This window comes from Dermatophagoides pteronyssinus, unplaced genomic scaffold (assembly GCF_027571235.1).
Source record: "Dermatophagoides pteronyssinus isolate colony J.1.1.1.1 unplaced genomic scaffold, Derpt_VIB-CSIC_2022.12 sq0006, whole genome shotgun sequence".
Taxonomy (NCBI): Eukaryota; Metazoa; Arthropoda; class Arachnida; order Sarcoptiformes; family Pyroglyphidae; genus Dermatophagoides; species Dermatophagoides pteronyssinus.
In genome coordinates, this window is record NW_027461530.1 from 2,664,403 (window position 1) to 2,685,439 (window position 21,037).

A 21,037-nucleotide genomic window follows, 5' to 3' on the forward strand; every position below is an offset into this window, starting at 1 on the left:
TATCCAAAAAAAAAAATAATGAATAATGTACAGGGTGATGTATCGAGAATGTTTCCATTTTGGATCGATAGATGTCCCTATTGGATTTATCAATTTTTTATTTTCCCGGTTTTTTTGTTTTGTTGTTTTTCCTGTTGAAAAAAAATTGTTTTTGTTTGTTTAAAATATGTGCAGGTGTTTTCAAAATGACCTGATCAAATCCAAATGACTAAATTAATTGATAAAAGTGCAAAATAATTGACCTGAACACACAATCAATCAACAGTCAAAAGTCAATTGGAATTTCTTGAAAGTCAATTCGAAGAAATGATACTACTGCAGGTACGGTATGTGCACACCTTTCAAAGTAAATAATGAAAAAAAAGGCGAAAGAAAAAATGTTACACCTGCATCGACGGTCAATGGAATGATTGAAATAATTGTTCTGTTTTTTTTTGGTTTTGGTGACGAACAATACACAATTTGGTATGTTTATTTAAGTTTTTTTTTCTCTCCTTTGCTTGATTTTGCCTATCAAAAGTGTCCGAAAACTGAATGAATTCCAAATTCCAAATTGACTTTTTTTCAATTTGACAATTTCATTTTGACTTTTTTAAAAATCCCAACTCTTTTATATTGTATTCGAACCCAATATGTGATCAAATTGACAATCAATATTGATCTGATTAGCTTGATCATGATCATCATCAACAACAACAAAATTGATTGGTTTGACATTTATATTAGACCTTTTAGGTAAACAAACAAGCACACAATACATACACCCTGTAAATATATCAATGATCCGATTAGGTTCAAATAGAATCGAATCATTTTTTTTTCGTCAATAAATCATTCGAATCGAATATTTTTATTATTATTAGTTTTTGTTTGTTTACATCGGATAATATAATCTTTTCCACCAATATCGTCTAACAACGACGATAACGATTGAAAAAACCGACAAGTTTTTTTTTTTAATATCACCTCCTCCAGAAATGAAAAACCAATATGAAGGAATTTGAACAACGATGGCGACGACAATGACAATCATCATATAATGTAATGTAATCAAAAAAATAACGAAAAACATTATTAGTAACAATCTTTTTTTCTTTCTTCTCATTTTGTTTATTTATTTAGATTATATTGTATTAATTCCAGCAGCAAATTGGTAGCCAAGAAAAGAAAATCCATCAATAAATATTATCAACAACAACAACAACAACAGAAAATCTAATCCAGAAAAAAAACAAAAATTGGTGTGAAAATACAAAGATGTAATCGAAAATAATATTGTTTTCCCTCGAAATCTTTCAAATGAATATTTGATCGAATCACAAAAATCATAATCATTATTATTATTGATTATGAATAATAAGAGATTTTCTTTGGGGGAAGGGGGCAATATAATGATTTTCACATAAAGATTTTCATTTTTTTGTGTGATTTCTTTGGGCTTATTAATTCGAAACATAATCAAAGCAAAAAAATCTTCAAGATTTAATTTTCTCTCTTACAATTTTTATTGATTGATTACGATTCTAACGACAATATGTTTCACTCAATCCCGGGTAATAATGTTCATTTTGGTGTATAATTCTCGAAACTATGATTCTTCATGCAGATTCTGAAATCAAATCAAATCAAATCAAATGGTAAATAAAAATGAATTTTCAAATAAATAAATCTATCATAATAATAATAATAATGGCCAAACATTGAACCAAATGAACGAACGAAAAAAAAACCATGAACCAGAAACTAAATGAACGAAACGAAACAAATGAAGAAGAAAAGAACATGCTATTTGACACTTATGAGGCTCGATTAAATTGATTAATTACATCGAATGAAAAAAAAAAATACACACATCAAGAGTGAACATATTACAATCAAATATATACGAATATAAATTACCATGGCAAACAACAACAACAACACACATATATGAAAACCTTTTTTACCATCTGTTACGATGATGATGATGATGATGATGATGATCAATATCACCATGTGCTACATACACAATTTTTTTGCTTTATTCGTTTTGGTTTTTCCAATGATTCGTTTTTTTTTTCGTTTTAACCGTGTGCATTATTTGGTTATGAACATTGAATGGAATTCTTGTTTTTCCATCATCATCATCATCATCATCGTAAACATCGATATCGACATCGACAATATTGGTCATCGTCATCATCATCATCATCGACATCAATGAAAACCGAATTTGGATTTATTTTTTTCTGGCAAATAAATCCATTGGTTCGATGCTGACCATCACCGCAACCAAAAAATATAACAAAATTTCTTTTTCTTTTTTTCTCTCTCTGATTTGCTTTTTTTACCCAAAATACACACACACACACACATCACAATCACCGACATCAAGATTGTAACAAATGTTTTTTTTTTCATTTGTAAAATGATTTTCATTTTTATTTATTTTCTTCAAAACATGATTTTTGATTTGATTTTTTTGCCATCAAATCTAATGATGATGATGATGATGAAAAATGTGAAAATCATAATGCCCCAGCAACATCCATAAGTACATAAAAGTTATGATTATTATTATTTATTAATGATAATCATAATAATCATCATAATTAACAAATTTTTTAATCCGGAAAAAAAAGAATTTTCGGAATGTTCTAAAATAGAATTACGACATTTTTGAATAGTTTGTGTGTGGCATGATAATGATGATTATCATCTTCATCATCATCATCAAATAATGATAAAGATCATCATCAAAGATAATAATGTAATGTAATGTTTTTTAATAATGAACATTGATCATTTTGGCCGAAAATAAATAATCATATCATCAAATTGAATCGAATAATGGCCTCGCATTAATCATTCTTATAGGCAAAGAAATGAAAGAAAGAAGAAATCCTCTAAATAATCATCAGATTTTCGTCATTTCGTAATTCACCAAAATTCATTATGTAGGGATTAAATTTACTTGAATTTTTTTTTTTAATCAAAAAACTTGCAGAAAAAAAAACTTTATTAACATTTTCCTCTCTACGAAAGACTTTCTATAGAAAGAATGATTTAGTGAAGAACCAACGAAAAAAAAATTGATTATGAATTCAATCATTTGATCAATTCCATACCATCAACGAATTCATTATGCAAATGAATTCGTTTTGCAACCAAAAAAGGAAAAACCCCGGTGTTATTTTGAAATATTAGTAAATTCAAAAATACTTGATTGCATTTCAAAAGTTTAATGATTCGATTCCTATATTAAATTTATCCGCATCATCATCAATTGAATTCAATTTTTTTATGAAAGAAAAATTGAAAAAAATGATCAACAACAATCGAATCGAATCGAAATTGACTTGAATTTCTGACTGTTTATATTGATATCATTCGATTTTATTATTGATAAATTTCGGTTATTATTGATCATCATGATCAATTGATTTGGACATTTATTTTGGAAAAAAAATGATGATGATGACATCAATAATAACAACAACAACAACAAAAATATGAAATTCAAAGAATTTTTTCCAAACATCCATAAAAGCTTATTCTTCTCCTTGTTGTTGTTGTTGTTGTTGTTGTTGTTGTTGTTTCTCTCTCTCCCCATCTCTCCCCAGAATTTGATGTGAATTTAATCAAACTAAAAGCATTCACGAATGAGAGAAGTGAAATGAAAAGAAAGTTAAATCTTATTGATTGACATTTTTTTTCTTCTATGTTCACTTGTTAAGAAGAAAAGCCATCAATATTAATGTTTATCATTTTTATGAAATGATGATTCTGTTGTTGTTGTTGTTGTTTTTTCAGATATTCAACAAAACGACAATGAAAATGATATACACAAAACAAACTCATTTAAATGATCAACATTTTTTTCTCTCCCTGTGTGTATCATCATGGTTAATGATTTTTTTTTCAATTGTAACAGGATGATGATGAAACATTATTTAAACACAAAAAACACTTAATGTTTTTTTGTTAAAATAGCCGGAATGAAAAAAATGTTTATCATCATCATCATCATTATTATGGCTAACTAAATGAAAGAGGTGATGTGATGTGAATGATGTTTTTTTTCTTTTGTTTAAAATGAAAAACATTTTAACCATTTTAACGCTTTTGTTCCCTTTTTTTTCTTCCCTCACTTGAATCTTTTTTTTGTTGGTTAATGGAAACCCGTTTTATTTCGTTTTTTACGGAATCATCATCATCATCATCGTGTTGCTGTAAAAGTGATGTCTTAATTTTATAAATAGTATCTCTCTCTCTCTCGCCTATATGGAAATCAATCTTGTTTTTAAAATGTTGTTTGGTTGTTTGTTGGTTGATGATTCGTAACAAAACAACCATACATAATAACACGGGACACGTGTCCAAATATCAATTGATAATGATCATTATTTGACACGCGATCAACATACCACACACACACACACACACACACTTATTGATTCTTGATGTTTTTATTTAACGAAGATAAAAAAAGACAAACAAAACATTTTTTGAATTATTTCCTTTGGTTTGACCACAAATTTTTTCGTTTGTTTGTTTGGAATGTGATGTTCATGATCATTTCCTAATCTTTTTTTAGTTCTAGATCATTTATGTATGTTTGTTTTAAAAAAAAATGAATTTTTCTAAAAAAAATTGTAAAATTTTGTTGAATAAAAATCCTGATAAATTGAATTCAATTTATCAGGATTTTTATTCTGGAATTTTGATGATGATGGTAGTGGTCTTTAGTATTTTTCGTAGTAGTGGTGGTGGTGATGGTGGTTTCGCTAAAACATTAAATAAAAACTTAGCGGAAAAGCATAGTGGAGAAGAGAGAAAAAAAAGATTGATTACCGATCTGGAGAGAGAGAGAGAGAGAAAAAATAACCTCGAATCAATTTGATGAAAAGACAACAATAATAATTTAAATGAGATTCTCAAATGAACCAAAACAGCAGCAGTAGAATTGGTCCCAATTGGGATATTAATCAACCATTTTTTTCCAATGGGTAATCCTCGTTTTCATTATTGTCATCGAAAATGAACTTGAACTTTTTTTCATTTATTTTGGTAAAATTAAAATATTTTGGCGAAAAAAAAGTGGGTGGACACCAATGGGAGTGGCCAACAAGAGCATCAACCAATCAATCAAATTCAAAAAATCGTTCAAATTGATTTTTTTCCCCATTCAACACTTAGTGTATCGAATTTTTGTCTTTTCTCGAATCAAATCAAATGAAATTAAATATTTTTATTTAAATTAATAATGACACACATTACAAAAATCAAACGAATGATCCCGAAAAAAAACCTAGAAAACTTTATTCAATGACAATCACTAGAAGCAAAGGAAAAGAGCCAAAAACGAATGGCTTTTTTGTTGTTGTTGACATTCACATCATCATCAACCGAACCGAAACATACATTCATCTATATTGAGCTAATCTAATTTGCCAGAAAAAAAGATTCGTCGTTTTGGTTATTAATGTGATTAGATTTTTTTCGCTGTTTCGTTGTTCGTTTCGAAACGTTACAATTATTTTTAAATGATGACTTTTATCCATAATCATCAATATTTGATTTGAATTCAAAAATCATCAAAATGATGATGATGGTGGTGGATAATTAAATTTTATCCATCATTATTTTTGATGATGATGATGAACCAACCGACTAAATCGAATCATCATCATCATCATAATGATGAACGAAACTATCGATTGTATCGAATCGTGCTCACGTTCGAATATTTTCCGGCTCTTCAAATGAAGGAATATTCTTTTTTCGGCTACAGAATTTTTGTTTTTCGGTTGACAATTTAAATCTGACTTGCAAACACTCGCAACATATTGATGACAATGAAAATGACAACACGAAAAAAACAAACGAAACTCATCATCATTTTGTTTTGTTTTGTGAAAGGATCTCACTAATCTTCCATTCTCTCTTTCACTCACTCACTTTGCTATAATCAGCAAGCAAATTGAGAAAACAAAAAATGATTTATATTTGCAAAACGACGCAGATGTGATCACATCACTGATGATCATGATCATCAGTGATCACCAGAAACTTATTGTTTAGTTTCTCACTGTTGTAAATGTACGATGTGTGAAACAAAAACAAAACAAACACAGAATCATCATCGTTCGTTTGTGCGTTTTAGCCGAATCCAAAAAAAAAAAAAATCCAAATTCAAATTTTGTCTATTGGATCAGGAAAAAAAGTGACAGCGAAAAAAAGAATTCTATCAAATCGCTGATGACCAGAATTTTCGATTTGCGCATCTTTTGTTTTTTTTCTGTTTGTACAGGGTGGGCGTGTGTGTGTGTAGGTATCATCATCATCATTTAATTGAGTTTTTTTTTTTTGGATTTGGTGATATTAAGCCTCATCACTCTCTCTCTCTCTTGGTTATAATCTATTTTGTTTCCCGAAAAAAATGAGCATCATATGGTGAAAAACAAAAAACAGAAAATCTTTTTTTCATCCGGCCAATTGAATTGTCATTTTTTTCCATCGTAAAATCTATCTTTGGTTGTTGAGAATTCAATTTTCCGGCCAAAATTGAATTTTCAAAAAAAAATTTCTTCAAATCAAATTGTAATTGAGCGAAAAGAGAGAGATCAAGGTAAAATGATGAAAATATCGATTGTATCGATATTTTTCATTCGATTCGATTCAAACACAATCGAATCGAACGGTAAATCCATTGTAATCAAAATGGCAATAAAAAAATGAATTTCGTCGTCGATGATGATGATGATGATGATGAATAACCATATATATCGTTTGACAAAAAACAACAACAAACTAAATTGCCAAAGATATTAAGGAATCGAGGCAACCGAATCATATTTTTGTTTGCCCGATAAAATTCTGTATTTATAATAACGAAAAAAAACAGCTGTTACCCGAAATAAAATGAAAAGAAAAACAATTCAACAACAACAACAACAACAGAATTTCGTTTCCATCGAACATTGTTGTTGTTGTTGTTCAAGAATCGAACAAAAAAAACGAAATTCTGTAAAAATTTGTTTTCACAGAATTTTCAACCACTCCCCACCCACCGAACAAAATGATTAATCAAAGAATCGAAAGAATTCATCATTTCATCAAGTTTTTCTTGACTTTGGAGACTGTAATTTCAATTTAATTTGTAATAAATAAGTAATAAATATCATTTACTTACAAAAAAAATGATGCAAAACGCAGATGGAAACAAAAAAAAAAAAATTACAATCCTTTCCTTCCATTCTGTAGATTTATTATTATTATTATTATTAGATCATCATCATCATCATCAAAGAATTCAATGAATCAGCTTTGATTCACTTTTACCATCAACCAGCAAGCAAATAAAAATAAGCATACAAGTAACAGCAGTTGTTGTTTGATTTGGTGATAAATTTTGAACATCTGCCATTCTGGAGAGAGAGAGAGAGAGGGAAACATCATGATGATGTAATGATCCAGAATAATAAAATCAAATTTGAATTTGAATGATGATGATTATTATTATTATTTAGTTTATTAGTTTATTAATAATAATCATTAGTGATTGATTGATTGATTTTCATCTATATCTACCCGAGTGGTTCGAATCAATTTCCGAAAAACAAAAAAAAACTTTTGGAAACTTTTCTTAAGAATTTTTTCCTTAATTTTTGAAATTTATTAACTTTTTTTTCTCTGTTGTTTGAAAAGGATTATTATTTTGTAATTAAATTTAATTAATTAAAGATAATAATTAATGAATTAAGATTAATTATAATGATGATGATGATGATCAATAAATAAAGTAAAAATTGAAAATAAGTAATGTGGCAGCTATATACACATCATCATTATTATTATTATCATCATTATCATCAAGAATGAATTTTATTATGGTTGGCGCCATTTGGGTGTATTTAGTCGAACGGATTATATTGTTCTGGTTGTCTATTTTTATCGAAAAATTGCCGGCTATAGATAGAGAAATCTTTGGATTTAATTTGATTTAGACATATTTCTTATTATCATCATCACTATTTCCACCCCAAAAAATCATTTGATAATAATATCATTATTTGATTTAGATTTAGATATCATTATTATCATTACATTATAAATGATGATGATGGAAACATTCTTTTTCATTCAATTATTTTATCATTTAATCAATCAAATGCACATTCAAAAAGAGAGAGAAAGAAAGTCTATAATCAATTTTTTTTTCTCCAGTGCCTCAAATATATTTTTTTGAGATTATGATGATGGGGGGAGGCTGAGTGGGTGGAAATAGAATATAATTTAATTTTCTTGCATCGATTTGGATAAATCACAATCAATTCAACTAATGAAAAACAATTGAAAAATTGACTTTAAAATTTCAAATTTTTTTCAAGTTTCCATCTGAGGGAACCATATTGGATTCATATCAAAGGATTATTGTAAACAAACAAACGTTATTCAAATTTTTTTTGTTTTCAATTATTATTATTATGGATTTTCATTCGCATCAAGGTTATAAATATTGTTTGAAAACAAAAAATATTCTATTTCCACCGTCATCATCATGATGATTTTCTCGAGCTGTTACACTAGGCTTTAATGGCCAAAATTCTATGCATATGTTTCATATATGTTTTTTGGAAAAGAGAGAGAAAATTTGAATTTCATTTCGAGAATCATGTAACAAAGTTTTTTTGTTTCGAAAATTGGAAAGCCAGGATTTCAATTTCCGAATTTTTTTTAAACATATTTTTATAATAATAATATTCCTTGGGAAACAAGAATATTCCCGGGAAACATTTATTTTAATCAAAATGTTTACGAAAACATTTTTGCATATCATTTTCTCTCTCTTCGTTTTTGTATAAAAATTCTTCAAACATTTTTTTTTTGAAACAATCCAGGAAAAAATGATGTTAAAATATGATAATCTTTTCCCGTTATAAAGTTGGAGAAACAAATTAAATAGACAAACTTTTTTTTTGCCAAACCCGGGAATTTGATTCCCGGATCATGGTAAATGATATAACAAGAAGAGGATCCGGTAAATAAAAAAAGTTTATTTACATCTTGTTTTCCCTACAAAGAAAAATTGATACTAAAAACGAAAAAAGGGTTAATGATGATCAAGCGATTTTTATAACGCCGTTAACCCCTCATTATATACGAAAAACAAACAAACAAACAATGAAATTGTGAAAAGTCAATGTTGTCAAACTTTTTTCTCCTTGTTTTGTTTCAATTTTTTTTGAATCTCGAAAAATTCAATTCAAAATTCAATTTAATTTTTCCCACTTTTCCATTCCATCTTCATTGAAACCATTCGCAATATCCATCCATATGTGTGTGTGTATTACGTGTTATATTGAGCGTAAATGATGTTCAAATTTTCCATTTACGGTTCATGTTTTTCATATATAAAAAACATATTTATTATGGAAAGACTGCGATCCTGGAACAACCGACCAAGTGTGCATTTGCGCACTTTTTGCTTCAATTTCTCTCTCTCTCTCTCTCTCTCTCTCTCTCTCTCTCTCTCTCTCTCTCTCTCTCTCTCTCTCTCTCTCTCTCTCTTGCTGTCTATATATGATATTTGTTGGTAATAGCAGCACCAGATAACTGTAACTATAATAATAAAAATGTTATTATTTTCAATCATCATCATCATCATCATTGAAACTTATTGAAATTCAGAATAATAATAATTTTGTTTTTTGTTTGTTTTCGCCTGACTTTTAAACACAGAAAAAACCATATTGTTTTTAGATACATAAGGGTATCAGATGTGTGTATTTAGATTGAAAATTGGATAGATTGGATGAAATGATGATAGCGGCGGTGGTGGTGGTGGGGTAGAAATAGAATAAATTTTCGAATGATGATGAAAAAAAAGTGAATAAACTTTTTTCAATGATGATGATGAACCATTTTATTCTCCAATTGACATTATCCAAAAACTTGAGATATTGAGAGTGAGGGGAAAATCATCATCATCATTTTTCTGTCATCCTAGTTGTTTTCATTCAATCTCATTGGTAGCTAGCTTTTCCGAAAAAGTTTCTCGAAACAAAAAAAAATCTATTGTCTTTTTTCGGTTCGGTGTGTTAACACTGACATACGTTTTCCCCAGCTTTTTTTTATGCATAATTAAATGCCATTTAAAACTCTTGATCATCATCATCGTATATAATTCACGGATATAATATACCAACACACTATTCACAACAAAAAAAACATTCATTTGACGCATGCTAATCATTTTCATTTTTGGAAAATCAATATGTTTCCCTTAACATATATTACACTCGAATATTGTGAAGATTACATTTAGAAATAATAGAGAGAGAGAAAGGCCGGGAGAAAGAGAAAGGCCGGGAGAGAGAAAGTTTCTTTTGTTCCATTTGGATCGTTATTATTTTTATTTCAATTTTTTTTTCTGGAACAAAATGAACGTTTCATTGAACAATTATTATCTCTCTGTGTTGCTATATATTTTACACACTCAAATAATAATGACAACATTGACAAACAGCATTGACAAACAACAACAAAATCCAATTATACTTCAATTAATCTTACGGGATTTTTTTAAAAATTAAAAAAATGTTTTTTAAAAAATCCAGAAAAATTAATTGATTTTTTGATTGATTTTTTCATTTCTTGGAAAAAAATAAACAATTTTTCATTTTTTTTCAGCAAAATAAAAATCTATTTTTTGGATTTTGTGTGTGTAAAGAAAAGGGGACAGAACTCAGAATTTAGATAAACTCTACATTCTTTGAAACATCATCATTATTAGACATAGATGATGATGATGATGATGATGGAATCCATTATCGTTGAAAGAAAAAAAAACTAAATGGAAAATTCATTTAGGGTCAAAGCAAACAAAAAAAAATATATTCATCATCAAGGAGATGATGGAGAGAACAGCAGAACACATTATTTTCAATTTTAAAACTTTTTAAAAAATTCTTGTTTTAAAATTGTAAAATGATTGGTTTTTTTGCTCTCTATTTTATTTATTTTTTGGTGAAAAAAAAATTAATGGAATTTGTTTTTTTCCCCTTTTGTGTTAAAATAGTCAACATTTGATACGATGGAACATGGATGGGTTAAAATAGTCTTTTTTCTTTGAATCTTAGAAACAAGTTGATAATGATGATGATCTTTGTGCTTCATCATCATTATCATTGTGAAAAAAACACAGTGTTTCAACGATTATAATGTTGTTTGTTACTTGTGTTTGAAAATTAATTAAATTAATCCGTACATAAACTTTTTTGAAAGGTATTTAGTTATCGATAATAACTATCGATATCATATCGATCGATCGATATCGAAATATGGATGATTTTTATTTTATTACCTCAAATAATCATTGATCAATTGATCGATCAAACTAATCAAATAATATAAAAAAAATCATATTGATTAACCTTTGGAAAGGTGTATGTTTGTGTTTGATGGTGTAATAATAAAGTCATAAATAATGTTTTCCGATAAAAAAAAATGTTTCACACACACAGCATATATATTGATTGTTTGCTTATCTACAGGGTGTTTGTATGTTGTTTGTTTGTTGGTTTATCAATGAAAATAATAATAATAAAATTTTCCCTGGATAACACAACAACCGAAATCAGTCAATCAAACAATCGATAAACAATATTGTTTAATAATTTACAACCTTTGATTTTTATCCAAAAAACATTGTAAAAAACTTTTTTGAACCAGAAAAATCCCCGATATCCAAGATATATGTGACAGCCATGTGTCAAAATGGTCGTCAAAATCGAACGAAAAAATTCACAAAAGTCGTAACCATTTTTTGTTATTATTATCCCAAAATGATGATAATAAACACCGAATGTACTATTTTTGAAGTGTTTCATTTTCATTGAAATTCAAATTTTCAAAAACGAAAAACATTCAAAAAAATATTATGCGAAAAGGATTTCTATTTCGACTTAATTCATTCGGTCGGTGTGTAATGTTTATTGAATAAAAATTAAACGGTTTTTGGCTTTTGTTGGCCATTCATTCATTTTTCCATTATCACCCATTTAATATTTGACGGATATTTTGACTTTTGACATTTATTTGAATCTCCATTCATTTCATTTGGAAAATCATTTGACATTTTCGTCGTCGTCATTGTTTGTTTGTTGTTACCATGTTTCAAAATCAATTGAAATTGACACGACCGACAAATAATTCACAAACGTGTATTGTGTGCTTTTTGTGTTTGGTGAAAAGGTGTTGAGATAATATCGATATTATCGGTCATTGTTGTTCATTTCGTTTCTTTTTTTCGTTGTTGCTTACTATCAAATTAACTTTAATAGATTTTCTATTCAATTTTTGAATTCAAAAATTTGATTTGACATTTTTTTTTTTTTTTGGCAATTCGATATTCATTCACTTTTGGAATGAATATCGAATAAGATTTAATCGTTTTATCAACAACAATAACCAAATAATGTCTAAATAGCTTTGACATTTATAAGCGGTTTATATATGGAAATGATATTATATTGTTTTTTTTTCAGAAATTTTTTGGTTCATTTTGGTTTTATCATGTTTGTCAATTTTATTCGGATAACAGGGAAAAATTTTTCAATGTTTTTCATTTTGTCCCAAAAACACCCTGTATTCGTATTTTTGGTTAATTTAATTAAATTCATGTTTTCTTTGTAATGAATAAAAGTTTAATGACCATTCTCATCACTATCATATTGGATCAATGTTCTCGACTCAGTCGAAATAGTCGTCGAAATTAATAAAATATCGATCGTTTCGATTTGTGAATCAGCAGCAACAACGACAAAAGCTCCATATCCATTTCTTTTCTACCAGAAGTGAATGAATGAACAAAACATTGTCGTTTTTTTCATATATGAACGCTTTATTATTTGTGTTAAAATAGCCGTAAATAAATAAATGTTTGTAATATTTCTCTTTACTTTTTCTTTATGCTTTTCATTCATTCTTTATATTGTCATTTTACACCCAATATAACAATACAAATAAGTAATGATCATCAACCTAACGAACCGAGAGAAAGAAAAAGAACAAGAACAAAATTGAAATAAACACCAAATTGACAATATCATGAATGAAACGTTGATCATCAAAGAGAATAATGGAAAAACAGAATAGAAAGAACCCGGGTGGATCGAAATAGGAGGAACAATAATGATTTCACGCTTTTTTCGCATTATTTTCAATTTTCTTTGACTTTTGTTGTTGTCATCGTTGTCCTGAAATTCAAGTGGCTTTTCTCGACAAAACAAAGCAACAACAAAAAAAACAAGTGTTTTGATGATGATCACGATGACAAATGGGGTTGGAATAGTCGATGCGCCTATTATAACATAAAAAGCCAATTTGTCGTCACAATCAAAAATGAATGTAAAGAATGGAACAGAAAATATCCCCGGATGATGATGATAACCGTTTTAATAGTTTTAAATTGAATCGGGTGTTTTGTCTGATAAATATTACCAAACCAATCGACAATGATGATGATGATGATGATGATACGAGTGGTTTGAGTCAAAATAGAGTCCCAACAAACAAAAAATCGTAACGAATCAATTTGAACGAAGAAAGTTTTTCAATCATCATCATTTTAATGTTGATAATGATGATGATCATTATCATTGATGATCATTCACTTGAGATTTTATTTCTATCCAAAGAGAGAGAGAGAGAGAGAGAGAGAGAGAGAGAGGGAAAAAATTGATGGAGAACATCAAACAGCAAACAAACAACGAAATTCATTGAACAACAACAACAACGGGGATAAAAATAGTAGAGAAAAAAAAACAGATAAAGTTTTTATCGATAAGTTTTTTTTTGCAATTGCTTGCTTAATCAAAAGAAAAAAGTGAATCACGCAAACGTATTATTTTGCTTGTGTATTTCATTTTGGCAGCCAAAAATGATGTTTGAAAAATTAAATACATCATTTTGGGATATATACAAGAAGTGGGCGGAGTTTTGACACCCGTAATAAAATGTGGTGCGCAGTAGAAAAAAAACAAAACATAAAGTAGGCGGAACCAAAGAAAAAAAAAAACAAGAAGAGAGAAGCGAATTGGCTGCAAGAAAAAGGCGTTACCAAAAAAAAACGAAAAAAAATGCAACCAAAATAGATTTGTGAAACCCCGGTAGGCGGTACCAAACCAAGCCAATTCACATACCAATCAAACTAAACTAACCAACCAAACGACGACGACGACTATGACGATATATCATAATCATTTTGAAATTCCAACAACAACAACAACAAATTGAATATATTTTATCCATTAAAATTTCTTTCTTTTTCATTCATCAAAAATAATTTTGATAAAATGTCCTTCTTGTTTTCTCGTTTTGTTTTCTCGTGAAAGAATATTGTTGGATCAATGATGCGGCATCGGCCATGGAGGATGTTTGATGATTAAGTCGATGTGAATTTCATAAATGTTACTTTATTGTTTGCCACTACTACCACTACCATCATCATCTTAAAATGATGATCATCATTAAAAAATGTTATTTTGTTGTTGTTTGATGATTATTTCATTCGGTGATGGTTCATATCACACTATATCATCATCATCATCATCATAATAATCATTTTATCATGTTCCAATGATGATTCCAGAATTCAATAAAAAACAATCATTCTTGGTTATGAAACTTGAACTAAAAAAATATTTTTCCATTTTCCAGTTGTGAATAATTTGAATTCGATTGATTTTTCTCTGGTTTTTTTTGTGTGAATTTTGTTGTTCTGTTTTTTGAGTTTTTCCTGAAACATTTCTTTTGTTAAGATGCTTGAATTGCATCCAAAATCATCATCCGCATCCGCATCTACATCATCATCATTGTCATTATCTTCACCACCACATTCATTATCATCATCACCATCACCGTCATTATTACGTTCATCATCATCATCATCAAATTCTTCTAGTCCAATTAGTCAATCATATCCAACAATAACAACTGATAATTTTATTAATCGATTACAACAACAACAACAACAACAATCGCAGTTACCGTTATCCTCACAGTTGCCGCATCAACAACAATTTAATTCAGCAACATTATTTTCAATGAAACATTTGAATACTGCAGCAGCGGTAGCTGCTGCTGCTTCTGTCGTTAATGGCCAACAACAACAACAACAACAGCAATTTAATCCAAATTATCATCAACATTTGCATCAACATCAAAATTCATTGTTGAATAATAGTAATAATAATAATTTTCTTAATTCGCATATAACCAGTTCATTATTAAAATCATCATCGACATCGGCGACAGCAACAACAATGTCTGATTTATCAAAATTAACATTAACAACAACAAATCAATTGATTGATAATAATGGTGGTGTCATTAGTGGGAGTGGTATTTATCACCCACACCCACAGAATCCACTAATAAATTCTCATCATTCATCATTATCCGATGATCAATCGGTAATTAATCTGACAACAACAACAACAGCAACAACAACTTTATCATCGACAACAACAACGACGTCATCATCTTCCGCATCATCGTCGTCATCATCATCATCGGGAACATCACATTTTATCAATGATATTCTTAATAGGCCAGCTAATTTAATTGGAAATAATTTAACAACAACGGCAACAACTGCCGCAGCAACAACCACCACCTCAACAGCAATATCATCAACAAATTTACCTGGAACAACAACTTTGTCCAATTCATTAAATCATCATCAAAAATTTTCATCATTATCAACCGCAGTAGCTAATAATGCTGTTTGTTTTAATGCAGCAGCAGCGGCTGCGGCAGCTGCAGCTGCCGCTGCAGCCGCTGCTGCAAATGGTTTTGGAAGCGGTGTTGTTAGCGGTGGTAAAATTAATGATACATTATCTCAACATCATCATCATGGTGGTGGTGGTGGTGGTCGTCATATTTATTGGCCAACAGCAGCAACAGCAATGGTACAGAATACAAATCTATGGCGTGAACGTTTTGCAAATGCAGTATCACAATCCTGTCATCATGATAAAGATGGTAAAAAGAAACATACAAGGCCAACATTTTCTGGTCATCAGATTTATGTTTTGGAAAAAACATTTGAACAAACCAAATATTTAGCCGGTCCTGAACGTGCTAAATTAGCTTATGCATTAGGAATGTCTGAAGGTCAGGTTAAGGTAAAAATTCGATTCGAATGAAAAAAAAAAACATTCGAATTTTTTCATTTCATTGTTGGCCGGTAGATGGCGACAGCTTATGAGTCGAATTCTTTTTCAATTTTTTTCAAAATTTTGTTTATTTTCTCAATCAACAGGTTTGGTTTCAAAATCGTCGAACAAAATGGAGAAAAAGGTAATTTTGGTTTTGATTAATTTGAAAATTTTGAAAATTTCAATTTTTTTTTTCGTTTTAATTAGACATGCAGCGGAATTAGCAACGGCAAAGAAAAAAAATGCAGCCAATATTGCAGCACAGAATGGACGTCATAATAATCATAATCATCACCATCAACAACAACAAGAATTATCATCATCAACACAAGATGATGATGATGAAGATGATGAAGAGAATTATTCATCTGATAATGATGATGATGATGAAATTATTGAAACAAATAATAAAATGCTCAAAACAACAACAACAACATCGAATGGTAAACGACAAAGTTTTTTTGTTCCCGGTTGAAATCGATAGATCGATTGTGAAGAAACAATCGATAGTTTTTATCCGATAGCATCCAAATAATTCGTGTGCAATAAATTGAAAAACGTTCGAAATATTTTTCTACAGATTTTTTCGGGAAAAATCATCATCATTTTATCCGTATGCATAGAATCGAATTTGTAAAACTTTTTTCTTTTCTGTAAATTAAATTTCTTATCATCAAAAAATAAACAAGAAAACATTGGCAAAAAAATTCATATATTGTGTATCATATCATCCTAAACAGAAAATTGCTTATCTCGTTTCCATTTCGACAAAAAAAAAATTTAGATCAGAAAAATTAGAATTTTCAAACAAATTTGTACATTGTTTTTTTGGCTGCAGCCATATAATCTCTGAAACAAATATTGAAAACAAAACAACAACCAAAAACTTGTTTCTTTTTTTTTTTTGTCTATTTTTTTCCGCTTGTGTTTTTTGTCGTCAAAAGAAACTAGTTTTCTTTTCTTCACTCTCTCCTTCACTATAAATGTATGTAATCTACCACCACCATTATTATGATAAACAACAAACATTTTCAATTGAATTTTTAAAATAATTAAAATTTTCATTCAAAAAAAAAATTTAAATAATTTTCGTTTGTTCAAAAATTTGACAAAAAAAAAACCTAAATCCCAAGAAAACTCTCACTCCTATAGGTAACTATCATCAAAATAATCATCATCATTTTTTTTTGTTGGCTATTTTTAGTCAAATTGTACTGATGATGTGAAAATAGAAATTGTTGTTCCTGTTGTTTTCGTTCGAAGAGAAATTAGCATCCCAAAAAAGAAAGAAAAATCCTTTTTTTCTTCTTGATATCTCGATGAAAAGAAAGTGAGAAAAAATGATTATCATCAACAAAAACAACGTTTTGGCAGGAATGGAAATGAGGACATTTCACATCATCATCATCATGTTTTCATCCAAAGAGAGTGATGGCCAAGTAAATCCATACACCATTGTAGTGATTAATGTTCTTATTTTACTTTTTTTTTCACTTGTTTAGAAAAGAAAAAACTAATCCATTTGTTTTAACGGACCATCATTGGAATTACACCCAAAAGCGAAAACAACAACAACAATGCTAAATGGCTAATTTTGTCAAACAGAAAAAAATATCTTTTCTTTTTGTTGTATAATTTGATTATATAATCAAATGTTGTCAACATCGAAACATCAAAATCATCATCATCATCATCATCGTTGTCGTCGACGAAAAACATTTTTCAATCAAAACAACAACAACAACAACAATATGGATTATCATCCAAAGAATCGAATATTTTCTATCATCACCGTTATCATCGTTATTTTGATCGGAATCAATTTGATCGATGCAAATGATCAATCATCGTCGTCATCAACAAAATTTATCAATAGTTTAATTGCACGTTTTCAATCGAATGGTATTCGTGGTTATGTTTTGTTTACTGAAAATGGTACATCAACATCAATATCGACAAAAATTTTTGATAATGGTTCAAATAATGAAACATATAGTTGGAAAGTTTATAATGCTGGTTATATGATTGATAATACTAATTGTAATGTTCGTAATAATATTTATTTATCATTTGATCTGACATTATTGATGGGTTCAATCGAACCAATTCGTCAGAATATATTCAATGTACATTTGAATTTTGTTACCGGTGAACATTCATTTTTGGGTAAAACATTAGTTTTAAAAGGTAATAATAGTGGACGTATGTCATGTGCAATTATACTACCGTTTGAAAATAAATCAACATTTGTTTCAAATTTTCGTACCGATATTCATGGTATTGTTTATTTTCTACAAAGTGGTAATCTTTTTAGTATTGTTTCAAGTTTATATTATTTATCACCATTATTGAAAACATCATTATATGATTGGTCGATTGTACGATCATCATCGTTGAAAACATCACCATTGAAAAATAATGAAAAAATTTATGATTTTCATTATGAAAATGAAATGAAACATTGTTCAAATACAACAACAATGGTGAATAGTCAAACAATCATTCAAAGTGTAAGTTTTTGTTTATGGTGATTTTATTCAATGATAACGTTTTGTTTGTTTTTTTCATCATTTTATAGACGGAAACAAATCAGATTAGTGTTTCAAGTGAATCATCAACATTGAATAGCCGTAGTTATATAAATTTATTAAATGTACCGAATTTATTATCAAACGAAAATCTTTACCTAATATTACGAAATAATGGTAAAAATATTGCCTGTTCACCAATTCATCAATTATTATCAAGAAAAACTATTGCAAAATTTAATGATATTGATCATCAATTAATTGGACAGGTAATGTTTAGTCAGGAAAGTCCAATCGATCCAACATTAGTTGATATTGAATTAAAAATCAATAAATATGCATATAGTTATGGTATTGATGAACTACCGACAATTGCACGTACAGCTGAATCAAATAAAATCTGTCCAAATATTAATAATATTATTTATAATCCAACAAATATTAGTCCATTTTCAGTACCAATTGAAGGATTAGGTACAAGTGATCAATATGCAATCGGTGATCTGAGTGGAAAATATGGTACATTATTACAAAAATCGGATGAAAAAATTAGTACAGTTGATTTTAACCTGCCATTATTTGGACCGGAAAGTGTTGTTGGACGTGCATTGGTATTCTATTCACCAAATGGTACAACAATTGCTTGTGCTAATCTAGAATTAGTCGATATTGATATGTCTGTTGCATTTGCTACATTTGATAAACCCGTTCAAGGACAGATAATATTTAAACAACCAAAAAATCATTGTAATGAAGATACTACTGTTTATTTTGAAATTTCACATTCAAATGATAATTTAACAATAACCAAAAATCATCAATGGAATATTCATCATAATCCAATATTTACTGATAATAGTTGGAGTACATCCGATTGTAATCGAACGGATAAAATATTTAATCCATATAATAAAACAATTGATTCAATTTATTATCGTGATTGTCAGAATGGAAATTCAAATCCAATACAATCATGTATTATTGGTGATATGTCAAGAAAATTATCCCCGATTGATATTGTACCATATAAAATTAATGATAATGGTGATGTTAATTTGAAAAAATATTATTTTATTGATATTCATTTGCCATTATGTGGACCAAACAGTATTATTGGTCGATCAATACAGATTAATCAACAAGATTCAGATTCACGACCATTAGCATGTACAAATATTGTACTATTTGAAAGTGAAGATGATGATCAAAATTCTTGAATTTTTTTTTGAAATTAAATTGAAATAAAATTGAAATTTTTTAAAAAACAAAACGAAACAATTTTTTTTTTTTGGTTGTTTTGGTTGAAATTTTAGACCAGAATAATGTTTGGACCACGATAGTTTAATGTATCACAATAATAATCACGACTATCTAATGTACGTAATAACCAGGTAATATTTTTATCCAAATGTTGATCATAAATGGTATCCAAATAATAATAAAAATAACTATTAGTTAATTTAGTATATGGTGGTGATATAATATCGGCCATAATTGCTTGATTTGTTACGGGACGAATTTCATGAATATTACGATCCATTGGTGTTAATGTACCAATTTGATTATAATTATCATTGATTGAAATTATATCTTCACCAACATAGATGGATGGAACTGAAATGAGAAAAGAAAATTGAATTTATCATTTGGCAAAACCTGTTCAACAACAATACTCACCCAAACAAAGTGGATTCGATAATTCGGGTATTTTATTTAGAATTTCATTCGGAACCGGAACATTATCCAAAATTGTATAACTTTTTATCGAAATACTACCATAAATACATTTGATAAAACCATGCATACCTGGATGATCATGTAATGGTATTCTGGATGTCGGCTTTCGAAATCCAAAAATTGTTAATGAAAAATATTCATTCTGAAATATTGATGTATAAGTGATTGGAGCCAATGATAATGATGGCGTTGGTGATGGTGATATCGTTGGTGATAATTCATTGAGATCAAAATTAATATCATTCAATGTTAATTGGGCAAATAATTTTTTCAATATTAAAATATTTTGTTCATCCAATACGGCCATCGATTTCGAATTACTACCACCATTCGTACGAATAAATGTTGAAAAAATATTCTGCGAACATTTACATAAATTCTGAATGATTGTTGTCATCTTTTTTTTTCTCTTTGTCATTGATTAATCATTATTATTTGTTTTTATAAAATTTAAAATTACAAAAAAATTTACAAAAAAAAAAAAAAAAATATTCACAAATTGACAATCAGCTGTGTGCGTTTTCACACAATTCGTTCGATTCGAACACCTTCGAACCGAACGTTGTC

At 28.7% G+C, this 21,037-nt stretch overlaps 3 protein-coding genes across 4 annotated transcripts; 2 read left to right on the plus strand and 1 right to left on the minus strand.

Annotated features, from left to right (window-relative positions):
* The first annotated feature begins 176 nt into the window (after positions 1–176).
* On the plus strand, positions 177–17,356 carry LOC113797785 (uncharacterized). Its single transcript, XM_027348222.2, has 4 exons — positions 177–465; positions 14,379–16,172; positions 16,310–16,347; positions 16,413–17,356. The coding sequence occupies exons 2-4, from the start codon at positions 14,805–14,807 to the stop codon at positions 16,678–16,680; spliced, it is 1,674 nt and encodes a 557-aa protein (XP_027204023.2). The 5' UTR covers positions 177–465; positions 14,379–14,804; the 3' UTR covers positions 16,681–17,356.
* On the plus strand, positions 17,297–20,348 carry LOC113797784 (uncharacterized). 2 transcript variants are annotated; one of them, XM_075820400.1, is made up of 3 exons: positions 17,297–17,357; positions 17,708–18,715; positions 18,784–20,348. In XM_075820400.1, the coding sequence occupies exons 2-3, from the start codon at positions 17,858–17,860 to the stop codon at positions 19,948–19,950; spliced, it is 2,025 nt and encodes a 674-aa protein (XP_075676515.1). In that variant the 5' UTR covers positions 17,297–17,357; positions 17,708–17,857; the 3' UTR covers positions 19,951–20,348. The 2 variants fall into 2 exon arrangements, with proteins under 2 accessions (XP_075676515.1, XP_075676514.1); XM_075820399.1 differs by lacking the exon at positions 17,297–17,357 and adding an exon at positions 17,381–17,644.
* On the minus strand, positions 19,784–21,036 carry LOC113797786 (2-aminoethanethiol dioxygenase). Its single transcript, XM_075820405.1, has 2 exons — positions 20,411–21,036; positions 19,784–20,347 (listed from the first exon to the last, which is right to left on the minus strand). Exons 1-2 carry the CDS (start codon positions 20,886–20,888, stop codon positions 20,043–20,045), a joined length of 783 nt encoding a protein of 260 aa, XP_075676520.1. The 5' UTR covers positions 20,889–21,036; the 3' UTR covers positions 19,784–20,042.
* Between the last annotated feature and the right edge of the window lies 1 nt (position 21,037).